This window comes from Phyllostomus discolor, chromosome 2 (assembly GCF_004126475.2).
Source record: "Phyllostomus discolor isolate MPI-MPIP mPhyDis1 chromosome 2, mPhyDis1.pri.v3, whole genome shotgun sequence".
NCBI lineage: Eukaryota > Metazoa > Chordata > Mammalia > Chiroptera > Phyllostomidae > Phyllostomus > Phyllostomus discolor.
The window spans coordinates 160,812,580-160,826,500 of NC_040904.2; the positions used below are offsets into that span (position 1 = coordinate 160,812,580).

Genomic DNA, 13,921 nt, shown 5'->3' on the forward strand with positions numbered 1-13,921 from the left:
AGAGAGGAGAGAAGGAGGAAAGGGTGAAGCATAGCCAGGACTTTTGCCTGGAACTTAATGTTCTTAAGTCTCCCTCCCCTAGTCTTGGGGCCTTACCCTAAGGTTCGTGATGATCTAGACTCCAGATATCTTTTTGTGGTAGTATCACATTCCTCAACATAGTTCTCCTTAATCTCTTATTTCAAGACTAAAAACTGCACTGGCCAAGCGAACTGGGAGGACTGAGGCAGAAATGCAGGGGCCAGAGGAAGGCCTGGGGCGGAGGCGCAGCTCTCGGATCATGGAGGAGACTAGCGGCATGGAAGAGGAAGAAGAGGAGGAGAGTACAGCAGCTGTCCATGGCCGTAGGGGTCGAAGAGATGGAGAGGTACTAGCCCCAAACCAAGGAAACTTGGCATTGGAAAAAGGGTTATAGTTGACTCTTGAGCAACATGGGTTTTAACTGTGCAGGTCTACTTATATGCAGATTTTCTTAAATAAATATACAGCCCTGGCTGGTATGGCTCAGTGGATTAAGTGCTGACCTGGGAACCAAAGGGTCTCCAGCTCTATTCCCAGTCAGGGCACATGCCTGGGTTTTGGGCCAGGATCCCAGTAGGGGGCGTGTGAGAGACAACCACACATTGATGTTTCTCTCCCTCTCTTTCTCCTTCCCTTCCCCCCTCTAAAAATAAATGAATGAATATACAGTCAGCCCTTCATACCTATGGGTTTTGTATCTACAGATTCAATCAACTGTCTCAAAAGCAATACATATTTTCATTTAGCAGTTTGGAGTCCGAGTATATGCATTGTTCTAACACCATTTTTTATAAGGGACTTAAGCATCAATGGACTGTGGTAGCCACAGGGCAACCTGGAACCAACCCCCTGCAGATACCGAGGGAAAATTATAATTTAGTTTGGGAGGAATCAAAAATTATATGTGAATTTTTGGCCGGCGGGGGTGTCAGCACCCCATTACCTTGTTGTTCAAGGGTCAGCTGTACTTCTCTTTCTTAAATCTGAAAATTCCTTTTCTCTCGGTGTCTACCTGTTTCTTCTCCAGATTGATGTCACAGCATCTAGCATCCCAGAGCTAGAACGCCAGATAGAAAAGCTCAGCAAGGTATTGGACTTCTAACCTCCAGGGGCTGGAGATAGGGGCTGGGTGAGAATTGGTCACCTAATTAGTTGGTCCCAAATGGTATCAATTTTATAGCATTATGGTATCAGTAAAGCTGGGAGCCATTACTCTTCTCCCATATACAGGGTGAAGTCACCACTCTGGAAATCTATTTTTTTATTCATCTTCCTTTTTCACTGTCTACGCAGCGTCAGCTCTTCTTTCGCAAAAAGCTGCTGCACTCATCCCAGATGCTTCGGGCATTCTCTTTGGGTCAGGACCGCTACAGACGCCGCTACTGGGTGTTGCCCTATTTGGCTGGTATCTTTGTGGAAGGAACAGAGGGAAGCTTAGGTAGGTGTGTCACGGGAGCCTGAATTGAGATCTTTCTAATGAAAGTTAAACAATTCCTTTTCCTCTGCCTAATCATTTTAGGTGTCTTTCATTTTATGAGAATCAGCAAAGCATAGTGGTTAAGAGCACAAGCTGTGGAGTAAGACTGCCTGCCTACCTGTTCTGTCATTTACCAGCTGTATACTTCAGTTTCTTAATTTGTAAAATGGAGATGATAATAGTATGTATATTTCACAGAGCTATTGAAAGATTTAAAATGAGTTAATGTACTTCTTTAAAAAAAATTCTTTATTTTTTCCACTGTCATTTAGCCCCCTCCCCGCCCCCCTGCAGTCACCAGTTAATGTTCTTAGAATAGTGCTTAACACATAGTTGGTTGTTCATAAATATTAGCTTACAATTATGCTGCTGCTGCTGCTCATTACTTGGGAGAATAGTATTTCTTTCCCAGATACCATGTTCATTGGCATTTAAGTTGTTCCAATAGAATCTCAAAAAGGAGGGATTAAGACCCAGAGAAAAAAAAGTATATATCCTGCATTTTCATAGCCTCTTTCTTGCCCCTTATATGTCAGTGTATGTCTTAAGCTCTTTACTTCTCTTTACAGTTCCTGAGGATATGATAAAGCAGGAAACTGACTCCTTGAAAGTGGCAGCCCATTCTGCACCCAGCCCAGCCCCCTTTTCTCTGAAGAGGGAATTAGCTGGCTCCAGCACCTCTGCCAGTTCTCCTGCCCGGGCCCGAGGCCGACCTCGGAAAACTAAGCCTGGGTCTGTGCAACCTAGGCACCTTAAATCCCCTGTCAGGGGTCAGGGTTCAGAAGAGCCCCAAGCCCAGCTTCAGCCTGATACTCAGCTGCACCCTCAGCCTCAGGCTTATGCCCAGCCCCAGCTTCAGTCCCATCCTCCAACCCATAATGGATTCCTGGAGCCAGAAGGCTCCTTTTTATCTCTGGGTCAGAGCCAGCATGACCTCAGCCAGTCAGCCTTCCTGTCTTGGCTGAGCCAGACTCAGAGCCACGGCTCCCTGCTGAGCAGCTCAGTCCTCACACCTGATAGCAGCCCTGGAAAACTGGATCTGACCTCATCACATCCCCCGGAGGAGCCAGAGCCTGAAGAGGCAGTATCCAACCCTGATTCTCAAGCTCCCTGGTTTAACTTCTCAGCCCATATGCCCTGCAATGCCGCCCCTACACCACCCCCTGCAGTTTCTGAGGACCAGCCCACTCCTTCCCCTCAGCTACCTGTCTCCTCCAAACCAGTAAGTAGCCAAGATTAGTAGTATGCACTTGACTTGGTCTTGCCACTGGCTGTGGGCTCTTGCTAAAGTTGGGGGAAGGGATGGGGAACCATTAGGGACCTATAAACACGAAAAAAAAACCCATTCTCTTGTGTTCCATCTCCTGCACAGGTGAATAGATCCAGTGCTGCCAATTCCTGTTCTCCAGTGCAGCTCTCTTCCACTCCCTTGCCTGGGGTGGCTCTTAAGAGGCGAGCAGGAGACCCTGGTGAAACACCACAGAGTCCCACAGGGCTGGGGCAGCCAAAACGGAGAGGGAGACCCCCAAGTAAGTTCTTCAAACAGATGGAGCAGCGTTACCTAAACCAGCTGACAGCCCAGCCTGTTCCCCCTGGTGAGTGACCTTGGGGTGCAATGGGGTAAGAATGCAAGTAGAAGTGGCATCAGATATGGGCCATGTGATTCATGCTGGTTCCCACCCCACCCCACATACATAAACTCTGTTCATAGATATGTGCTCAGGCTGGTGGTGGATCCGAGATCCTGAGACGTTGGATGCCATGCTCAAGGCCCTGCACCCCCGAGGCATCCGAGAGAAGGCACTTCACAAACACCTAAATAAGCACAGGGACTTCTTAAAGGAAGTCTGCCTGCGGGCCTCAATGGGTAAGATACTTAGACCTAGCCTGAGCTAAAGAGCCCAGGGTAAATACTGAGCCGCTACTGTGGACAGTGGCCTGATGGGTTTTTCCCTTTGTCTCCTATCTCTCAGACTCCATCTTTGAGCCCAGTCAGTTATCTGCTTTTCAAGAAGGAATTATGAGCTGGTCTCCCAAAGAGAAGACATATGAGACAGACCTGGCTGTGCTTCAGTGGGTAGAGGAGTTGGAACAGCGGGTTATCCTGTCTGATCTGCAGATCCGGGTACACTAGGGCTGGCACTGGGTAGGGGGTTGCTGAAGGGAGGGTGTTAATCTCTTATACCCTGTTAGGAAAACCCTTTGGGTCCGTCCTTCACAAGTGAGTGCCCATGACCTTAATGGATCATGGTTTGTTTTTGTTTTTGTTGGGGGTTTTTTTTTATGCTTAATTTTCTTCCTTTTTAATGAGTTTTATTCTTCTCTCCTACCTGCAGGGCTGGACGTGTCCTAGCCCAGACTCTATTCGTGAAGACTTGGCCTACTGTGAGCATCTACCTGACCCCCAGGAAGATATCACCTGGAGAGGTCGAGGCAGGGAAGGACTGGCCCCCCAGCGTAAAACTACTAACCCTCTGGACCTGGCTGTGATGCGACTGGCTGCCCTGGAGCAGAATGTGGAGCGGCGGTACCTGCGGGAGCCCCTCTGGCCAGCTCATGAAGTTGTGTTAGAGAAGGCCCTGCTCAGCACACCTAGTGCTGCCCCGCAGTGCGCCACTACAGAGATGTGAGTGACCCCCCCGCATTGTTGGTCTTGGGAAGAAGGGATAAGTTTAATGGATCCTACTCATCCAGAGATTACCACTTTCTCCCTCTAGATCGTATGAGATCACCCCTCGTATGCGCACCTGGCGCCAGACGCTTGAGCGGTGCAGGAGTGCTGCCCAGGTGTGCTTGTGCCTGGGCCAGCTGGAGAGGTCCATTGCCTGGGAGAAGTCTGTCAACAAAGTGGTAAGAGGCTGGGGAGCCAGCCAGCCCAGGTGGGTGGGGTCACTAGCAGAGGGCTCACCCTGCCTCCTCACAACCTTGCTCCAGACCTGTCTAGTCTGCCGGAAAGGTGACAACGATGAGTTTCTTCTGCTTTGCGATGGGTGTGACCGTGGCTGCCACATATACTGCCATCGGCCCAAAATGGAAGCTGTTCCAGAGGGAGATTGGTTCTGTGCTGTCTGTTTGGCCCAGGTAAGCCTTTTGCTTTCTCATTCCCACTCAGCAGAAGTTCCTGTTTACCACCAATCCTACAAACACCACTTGGTGTATTTGTACATGGTTAAGACACTTTAACCATGCCTTCAGTGTCTTCTTGGAAAGATCTCCAGACTAGGTGCTAGGAGACCTGGGTTCATGAGTTCTGGTGCTTCTTTGGACAAGTGATGTAAATTCTATAGCCTTACTTGCTTTCTTCTACAAAATAGGAGTGATTATACTTTCCATTTTACCTGCCTTATTGGGTTAGGTGAATAAACTCACATGCTGGCTTATGCGTGAAGCCTTCTCAGTCACAATTAGACACGTAGGGATTGTAATGAATTGGAGGGCAGGCCAAGTACACTCCAGATGTTGCTGATCTCATCTTTCTCCTCTCCTTAGCAGGTGGAGGGAGAATTCGCTCAGAAGCCTGGCTTCCCAAAACGAGGCCAGAAGCGGAAAAGTAGTTATGTGCTGAACTTCCCAGAGAGTGATGGCCGCCCACGCCGGGTACTGTCAAGGGGCCGAGAAAGCCCAGCAGTACCTCGGTACTTGGAAGAAGGGCTGTCCCCCTCAAAGCGGCGGCGACTCTCCATGAGGAACCATCATAATGATCTCACATTTTGCGAGTGAGTTGAGTAAATTCTGGGGACGAATGGTTCTACTTTTACCAGAGCAAAGAGCTGGGAGGGTCAGTGTATTTGCTTCTGAGATGCAACCATCACTCCCTTTAATGGTAGGATTATCTTGATGGAGATGGAGTCCCATGACGCAGCCTGGCCTTTTCTGGAGCCCGTGAACCCACGTTTAGTGAGTGGGTATCGGCGCATTATCAAAAACCCTATGGATTTTTCCACCATGCGGGAGCGGCTACTCCGGGGCGGGTAAGTAGACATCAGCCACTCTCCTGGCTCCTCTGTCCCTGCTCTAACTTCTACCCAACTCACAGCTCGGCCTCCACCCCTGCCTAGGTACACCAGTTCAGAGGAGTTTGCGGCCGATGCACTCCTGGTCTTTGACAACTGCCAGACCTTCAATGAGGATGACTCTGAAGTGGGCAAAGCTGGGCACATCATGCGACGCTTCTTTGAGAGCCGCTGGGAGGAGTTTTATCAGGGAAAACAGGCAAATCTGTGAGGCAAGGGTGGTGGGGAGTCACCTGTGGCTTTTCCCCCTGCCCTCCAAACGACAAACCCTGCCATTCTCACCTGCTGATGCTGCCCTAGGTTTCGACCTAAGTCAGAGATACATCTCTGACATTTGGCTCTGTCTTGGGCAGCACCCACATCCTCTTGTCCCTATACCTCTTCTCCCTTTCCTCCTCTTGCTTGCTCCTCCAATAAAAGGGGCAGTGATGAGGTCCTTCTGGACTAAAAGCCAAAAAAAGAAAAAAGAAGAAAATAATTTTTCCTTTCTGTTTTATTTCCTAGTTGAAAATGAGGAGGAAAGAAGTCCCCACTTCCTCCCCCCAGCTTCCCCTCCTTCCCTGTCCATGCCCCAGCACTCTGGGGCTATTTAACAATAGCAATAGTTCTAGTGAATGTGTGAAACCGAGAAACACTCTGTACTGTGTGTGGACCCGCAGTGACGGCCAGTAAAGTGGACTTAATTCCCAAGTGTGTCGAGCCGGACACCGGGCCCTGAACATGCTGCTTCCATGTTCAGTCCCTCCCCTGCTTCTCACTTTCTATCTCAATTTTTCACCTTCCCTCCCCACCCCCATTTGAGATTTTCTGTCATCCAGTAATGTAAAACTATCGTGTACGGGTTCCTTCATCCTTTTCCAAGTCTTTTTCCCTTTCAAAGGGAAAAAAGGTTCAGTAGTCCTTGTTTCTGTCTGTCGTCATCTTCTGCCAATAGCTTTTCCCTCTGTAATGTTGGGTACTCCTCACATGCCGAGTTTCTAGCCTTTTCTGAAACTCGGTAGCTGGGAGAGGGCAGGGAGGCACTGTGGAACCTGGGCCTTGCAGCCTCCTTCCCCCGCCTCTTACCCAAACCTCCCTCTTGGGAACTCCTCAGGGACAACTACTGCTGAGTTTGGGCACACCCCAAGATGGAGGCCAGATAGCAATCGACTGGCCTGAGAGGTGTGTGTGTGCGTGCGAGTGTGTGTGAGAGAATGTGAGAGTGAGAGAGAGGACACTGTTAATTGTGCCCCTGTATTGTTTGAAGGCATCCATTCAGTTTCCCCACATATCTGTTTTTATTCCCACTTTTCACATTATTTCAAACCATCATATTTTTGTCTTTGGAAAACCACAGGAACAGTTTCTCTGGGTACAAGGCTGTCTCCTCTCTCCCAGTCATTTCTGTTCCAGCCTCTAAACTGTGCAATCTTTCAGCAGGAACTCCCTCTCCTTTCAGTAGCTTTGAGTCTTAGCTTTTGCAGGGAGAGGGGTAGAACTGGACCTTTCCTAATCCCATGAGCTTCTGTGGGTTTAGTTGTGCTTTCCTTCCCTTACCTACTTCATACCCCAGGACCCCTTCCCCAGCAGCAGAGACCCTGGAGCACAAGAGAGTAGGGAGGAGGGGTTTGGGGTCCACTACTGCCCTACATGTGACTATGCCCAAGCCCCAACATGTGAGAGGAAAGCTAACTCCCAGCTATAGCCATGGGCCCCTGGCCCCCTGCTTTCCTGCTCAGCAGAGCCCCTCCCATCAGAAATTACGGGTACTTGCACTGGGGAGGTGGCCGCTGGCTGGCCCAAGCAGAGAGCTAAGGCACCCAGGAAATGTTCCATTGGTGTTGTGTGGGGGGGTGCCAGGTGAGGTGGAGCGTTCCTTGTACTTCTGGCAGCACTGAATAGCCACTGAGGGGGTGGGGGGCAGTGTAGGTCCTAGGGCAGCCCCTTTCTTATTCCTTTATGCCCCTTCCCCCTAGCCTATTTCTAAAGTCGCCTTTTCTGTCAGATAAACCTCAAAAGTTTTAATTTTATTTGAGACTTTCTTTTTGCTTTTAAATAAGAGGTGGATTGAAGAATATTTGAATTGACTTTATATTATGCATAAATATTTATATTTTATCTAAATAACTGCGCTGTAACAAACTTTGTGTTAGTCAAATGTTTGGAACTGTTGTAGTTGGGGGCTCTTCTTTTTCCCCATGGCAGTTTTCCCCTGGTATAAAATGTACTAGGTTCATTTTATTGTTGGAGGCAAGGTGGATGGGAGTGAAATCTCAACTGTCCCTACTTTTGTGTTCTCTCCCAGCTCCATCTCTTTCCCTAGGGACCAGGCACTCGTAAGGTGGGGTGGAGTCCGAGCCTCAGTTTGAAGAAGTGTGGGGCTGAGGGGGGTGGGGTAGGACATGATCAAAGGGGCCATTCTCACTTTTATTTCCCCATCTTCACTGCCCCTTGAGCTAGGTGGATTTTCTTTTCTTCATAAATAAGAGTATTTGGTAGGGAAGGCAGGTTAAAAAAAAGAACCCACCCCCTACCCCTTTGTCTCCCCTCCCCTGTCAGTCTGGTAACAGGAAGAAACCACACCATCAACACCAACAAGTTTCCGTGTTCCTTTTACATCAAGAGGGACTTGACTTTTTATATAACCAAATGTGGTGTTTTAGTGACTTTTTGATAATGTACAGTTTTTTGTGAATTTAAATTTATTTCTTTCTATATTTTTAGGACCAATCTCATTTTTAATAAGGTTTAAAAAAGGGAAAAAAAAGTCTAGAGAAAAACTCCTGTTTTTGCCATGTGATGTTCCACAAGTGCAGCTGTAGAAAAGTGCTTGTCAGTTGAATAAAAACCACATTTGATAGAGATTCAAAAGACTCTGTGTATTTATCTTCTCTTCACCATAGGTTTTCGCGCTTGCCTAAGGGGAGCACTGGGTATTAGGGTGAATATGACTGGTTTGGTGTAGGAGAGAGCAGGCAGGACAGCAACAAGCCTTTAAGCTTCCAAGGTTTATCCCAAACTTCCAAGCGTGGCCTGGCCTGTGCAGGAAGTACCCAGGGCAGAATGTCTGCTCTGTGGATAGGTTGGGGTCTTAGTGCCCCTGGCTGTGGTGCTGGGGCAGCATGGGACCCAGTGCCTGGTCCTGCCTTGTGAGACACAGCTCTGGCTTCCTAAGCTGCTACCTGTATTCCCATAGCGTAGCAAGCATGGGCCCATCACCCATTCCCAGCTTCCATCTATGGATCAGACACCGGGAGGTAGATGTTTGTGTTTTATTTCAAAACAAAGGTTGAATAAGACAAAATGAAGCTCTGTCAAATTGTAGGGAAGGAACATGAGAAAACCAAGGGTCAGAAAAGGAAGAATAAGCTAGATGGGTGGCATTGGCATAGAACTAGAAGCCTCTGGATAAAGGGAAGAATGTACAAAATGTGCTTGAATATAAATTAAACTTTTTTCTTGTCCAAGGTGGTAAGTGCATACAAGAGAGCACTCACCACCCAAAAACCGTGTGTTGTGGGACAGGACACCAGTAATGGGGTGAGGGCTTTCTTTGCTTGGGCTGGAAAATCTTATCACCCTCTAGGCTAGAAATTTGATTTTGGTGAACCCTCTAAACCTTAACTGGAATAAGATGGAGAAGGAACATCTACTTCCAGCCTATGAAAATCACAAATGCCCTCTTTGGTGCTTGCTTACCTTCTCAGCTACATGGCAGCCACTGGCCAATTCATCCTCTTAAGTTCTGAGCTCTGCTCCATTGTTGGTATTCCTGGGGGTGACTTCCAAGCATTAGTTAATATCCTAGGCCAGGCTGGGATAGGCCACGGTTTATCCCCTGGCCTACCACAGCAAGGCCTAATGGAAGAGTTCACACTATTCTGGGGTAACCAGAAACAACCAAAAGAGCTTTTGCACCTGATCGTGAACCTTTCCAGCCCCCAGCTTTCTAACCCTCATGAAAGTCATAAAGGAAAGATGTAAACCAGGTGCTTATGCCCTAGTTCCTCCTATGAAAGGAAGGGGTGAAAGCTGAGTGAATATGAGGGGCCTGCTAATACCTGGAAGGACCTAAAATGCAGGTAAGCACAGAAATGGAGTAGTTGGCTTAAGTAGAAATTGGGAAGAATCGGTATGACAAGACACAAGATATAGGTCCTAGCCCTTACAGATTGGCTTTCATAAAACCCACCCTTTTCTCTGAAGCTAATGTATCAAAGCCTGGGGACAAGTTTAGACCTGATTACCCATCCCTGTTTATTGTCCTTTGATAAGGTCAAGTAGCCTCAGTTGCAATGCTGCTGCTCTTCCAGAAGGTGGAGCACATGTGTAAGAGCTGCAGTGGTATTTCCCCCCCCTCGCCGACCACCCCCCCCTACAACGAGATTTCTGTCCAGGAATAAATTGCATTCCAGCAAGGCCTCTCACAGCACCTTTGTGCTGCAAAGTGCCAACCCACATGTCAGCCCCTGAAGAGTTGGCACTGAAGCCACAGGGAGTGAGCACTGCAGGTACCAAGCCGGTGAATGACCTCACTGCTCTGTAAGTTGAGGGGAAATGAAACTGGGCAGAAGTGGCCCAGCCCAGGGATGGCCTGCAGCATAGCAAAACCTATTGTAGTTTTCACACCCAGTACAAGTTAATGTCTTCCTACCACCCCTATCTATCACAAGGGCCACTGCTTCAGAGCCACCAGGCTTCCAATCTGGGCAGACGTTCAAATTCTTTGGTTAAAAAATAACATTTTTCCCCACCATCATTCCCACATCTTCCCTAACCTCTACCCATACTCTGCAAAAAGTCTAGTCAGCCTAACGTCCACATCATCTCAGTGCGAGAGGAACCGGAGTAACACTGGCATGGGGTGGGTCAGGCAGGCTCGCAGCCTAGTTAAGGACTAACATTTGAGGAAGGTGTTTGAGTATTTCTATTTGACCGGAAAACAAAAATACAAAGTATCAGAATATTTTAAGAATGTCAGGAGCATATGTAATGGGTGGGAATGAGATGACATGTGCAGAGAAACTATCATCTGGGCTCCGTAAAGACAAGTGAGAAGGCACTAGGCAGTAATGTTTGAAGAGCCCAGCTCTAGGCTGAGGTTGAAGGATCCCCTACAATCCTCCTACCACCATGAGGCTATTTCATGAGAGAAACAGTATCCCTCATTCCTTCCATCTCCTTTATCCAATCACTCACTCATGTTTGAATTGTTAGAAATGAACTAACAACCAGGCAAAAATATGAGTGTAACCCCAAAATACCAAAAAAAGAAGTTCCAAAGTGCCATTAATCACTACTAAAATGACTTCACACTCCCCATCACTTCCCATGCCCAGCCAACCCTGCCTAAGCCAGAAACGTAACAGAATTCATTAAGTAGATTCACGTGAGAACACACAATAGCTAATTTCAGAATTTAACAAAGTGAAGTCATGGAAATTGAAACATTTCTTCAAATACAGAGACATAGAATCAGGAGTCCTGGGAGGCAGAGCAGGCAGCAGTGACATCAGCAGTGTCCACGTGTGGAAGGTCCCCACTGCACTTCGCCTCACACAGTAAGGCTCCTCCAAGCTGCTGTCAAATGAGCAGGATTCTAGATTTGTTTTCCTCAAAGCCACTGACAAATCTACAACATACTCTCCTTAAGTAGGAAATGAGCTACCTGCCCAGCTAAACTGTTTTAGGTTATTGTGAGCTTGGGTCTGTTTTATTTTGGATGAGACCTCCCTGAGGACAGAAGTGCCTATGAGAAAACGAATAGTGGCAATTTTGTTCTTTATATCCTACCCATTTTCCCCTACTTGCTCACCCCCAGGATGTACAAAAGGACAGCCTAAGGACAGGGAACATTTGGAATCTTGATTCTGGGATGGGTGGGAGGGGAGGGAAAGCTGGGGCCAAGCTCTCTGTACAATAACTGATCAGCTTCCTCTCCCCCAGCGTCATAGCCTTCCACTCCTGCCAGCCAGCCAATGAACACCTGTTTCTCCAGTCTCTGTCGCCTGGTCTTCAGTCTGTCTGATGGAAAGGCACCTGACCTTGAAGTGAGGGGGAGTAGAACTCTCCTCTCAGCGTATAAGGGAGGACCTGGGAGAAGACAGGTGAAGAATCTCATTTCCTAGAAGATGGGCAAAGGGTTTCTCTTCTCTGTCTCCATGTGCATAGAGTGAGGACTTGGAGAAGGATATGAGTTGAAGAGAAAATATAGGCTCTTTTTTTTTAACAGGACTCCTGATACTGTAAATAATGAGATGGGATTTATTGCCCTTTTCTATCCTAGCTCCACTGTCTTTCCACAAGAAGGAAAATTACTGGTTCCCTGGCAAAGGGGCCCAAACACACCAAGGCAGGACAGGCTGCCCCAGACAGTTATGGAGAGCTTGCCCTGCCCACACCTGCATAGCACTCACACCCAACAGTCCCCACCTTGATTCTTCTGGACGTGTGTGCATTTAACAGCACGAGCCTTTCAAGGGTATGCAGAGGTGTCAAAGGTCAAAGCCAGAGGAAACTTCAAGGACTCCATTTTTGTCACTTTCAACTAGTCTCAAAAGGCGCAGTGTGTCCAGGGTTGGAGTAGGAATTCACCAGATCCTCTGACCAGGAGGCAGGGACAGCACTATCTCCATCAGGTTTTCTTGACCTTGGCACTACTGACATTTTGAGCCAGATAATTCTTTGTTGGTGGTGCTGGGGACCCTGTGCCCTGCAGGATGTTCAGCAGCATCCCTGATCTCTAGCCGCTACACGCCAGTAGCTCACAGCCTCCACCCCCAGGCATGACAATGCCAAATGGCCTCTAGGGGACAAAACCATCTCCTTGAGAACCATGAGTCTAGAAGTGAAGTGACTGATCGTCCACAGTGGGAAAGGAGCCTGAGTGGGCTCAGCAAGGTGAACAACTTCAAAGGCTCCCAGCACAGCGGTGTGATGGGGAAGGGAGGGGCCCCCAGATGCAGAGCAGGTAAGAAGATCCTCTAGGAATCAGGAAAGCAGGTATTTTTGAAAAGTTGTAGCTAGAGAAGACACTTCCTCAGGGGGTGTTGACCTTGGCAGTGAGAAGAATTAGAAGTCAGTTAAGTCCACCCTTCTGGAACTTGCAAGGGAAGACCTAGTCTTCATCCATATTTGGCTCAAGCATGACTTCCAAGGGCTGTGGGGTTGTCTCTTTAGTGGGCCTAGGCCACATCTCTGCTTCCTGAAGACAAAGTCTTGCCTTTTCTCACAGGACGTGGCAGGAGAGAGGGAAGAAAAACCACTTCCACTGCGTGATTAGTGTTCTACCTTGTTCCTTGCCCGGCCCTAAAAAATTCCATATGAAAATTTCATTCAAAAGAGAAACTCACAAAATTAAAAACTGTAAAAAGGTAAAATAGGCATGTTCTGCTGTATGGAAAAGAGAAGACGAAAAATCTGGATGAGAGGAAAAAGGCATAATATGTGTGAAGAAAAGACAGGGTGGATGAGTTAAGAGCTTTATAAAACAGAAGTTTTTAACTCTGCATATTTTCTTACACGCACCAAAGAAAGTCCACAACCAACCCACAGTAGGACCCCTTCAACATTCTAGCACCACACCTTTCTTTTTTTTTAAGAGAAGAAATAACAAAAGAAAAATTTTTAAGCTTTCCCAAATAAGTTCAACACTTCAAAAGTGTTTTTCATAAAGATGAGAAGAAGCTCCAGGCACCATGTCTCTTTGGGGTATACTGCAGTTAAAAACAAAACATAAAACTTTCTTTGCAAAAGAAACATAAAGGAGTGTCTTTGGTTTCCTTGAATGTAGCACACACAGAAAGTGACGGTCTCCCCAGGCTCCATCAGGAAGGGAGGAAGAGCAGAGGACAGGAGTGCAGAGATTTCTTTTTCAGGCCCAGGCCTGTGAAAAACGATGGCCAAGTGTTAGGTCTTAGCAGGGCCCATAGATGATCTACATTCCGGGTCAGCCCTCTGGAGTCTGGGAGCATTAGCAGCTCCAAGAATTCATTTGTACTCAAAAAAATGGGGAGGGGAATCCTAACGGAGGAATAAGCCAGAGAGGGCAGGGAAGGGGGGATGACAAACATGAGACCCTGTCTGACTTCAGGCTGCTCAGCACACCCTGCCCCTCACTCAGCATGTGATTCTTACCACTGTTACTTGTTGAACTGGAAAGAATAGACCCCATGGTCTGAGGGAGCATCCACGGTCACTTGATTTTGCTGGCTGCTGTTCTCCTGTAACCACAGCCAAAGCAGGAGAGTCGCCCTGTGCATCCTTCCCTCACCTCCCACTGAAGCAGCCTGGCTGGCTGGAGCCCAGCCAGACTCCAGTGCCTTTCCCAGCTTACCCACCCCCACACCCTGGTGTTCATGTGCACAGGCACACAGCACACACGTACTCACACACACAGCCTCACTTCCCCAGCATTTAGAGCGGCCTGTTC

The 13,921-nt window shown here is 47.9% G+C and overlaps 2 protein-coding genes across 11 annotated transcripts in view; one reads left to right on the forward strand and one right to left on the reverse strand.

Annotated features, from left to right (window-relative positions):
• BAZ2A (bromodomain adjacent to zinc finger domain 2A) overlaps window positions 1-8,354 on the forward strand; it is a 36,494-nt gene extending 28,140 nt beyond the window's left edge. For 4 of the 7 annotated variants that reach the window (XM_028531716.1, XM_028531715.2, XM_028531721.2 and 1 more), the window contains 13 exons: window positions 187-367; window positions 1,049-1,108; window positions 1,315-1,459; window positions 2,068-2,720; window positions 2,871-3,093; window positions 3,210-3,365; window positions 3,472-3,623; window positions 3,835-4,124; window positions 4,216-4,348; window positions 4,433-4,579; window positions 4,988-5,214; window positions 5,326-5,469; window positions 5,557-5,772. In XM_028531716.1, coding sequence (XP_028387517.1) covers window positions 187-367; window positions 1,049-1,108; window positions 1,315-1,459; window positions 2,068-2,720; window positions 2,871-3,093; window positions 3,210-3,365; window positions 3,472-3,623; window positions 3,835-4,124; window positions 4,216-4,348; window positions 4,433-4,579; window positions 4,988-5,214; window positions 5,326-5,469; window positions 5,557-5,722 — 2,677 coding nt within the window. In that variant the 3' untranslated portion in view covers window positions 5,723-5,772. Of the gene's footprint in view, window positions 1-186; window positions 368-1,048; window positions 1,109-1,314; window positions 1,460-2,067; window positions 2,721-2,870; window positions 3,094-3,209; window positions 3,366-3,471; window positions 3,624-3,834; window positions 4,125-4,215; window positions 4,349-4,432; window positions 4,580-4,987; window positions 5,215-5,325; window positions 5,470-5,556 lie in introns of all 7 variants that reach the window. The other 3 variants (XM_036018787.1, XM_028531724.2, XM_028531714.2) reach the window with 2 other exon arrangements.
• Window positions 8,355-8,748: 394 nt separating this feature from the next.
• Window positions 8,749-13,921, reverse strand: part of RBMS2 (RNA binding motif single stranded interacting protein 2) — a 47,382-nt gene continuing 42,209 nt past the window's right edge. For 3 of the 4 annotated variants that reach the window (XM_036018791.1, XM_036018788.1, XM_028532806.2), the window contains 2 exons: window positions 13,627-13,712; window positions 8,749-13,375 (listed from right to left, as the gene is read on the reverse strand). In XM_036018791.1, the coding sequence (XP_035874684.1) occupies window positions 13,632-13,712 (81 nt within the window). In that variant the 3' untranslated portion in view covers window positions 8,749-13,375; window positions 13,627-13,631. The remainder of the gene's footprint in view (window positions 13,376-13,626; window positions 13,713-13,921) is intronic. The other variant, XM_036018789.1, reaches the window with a different exon arrangement.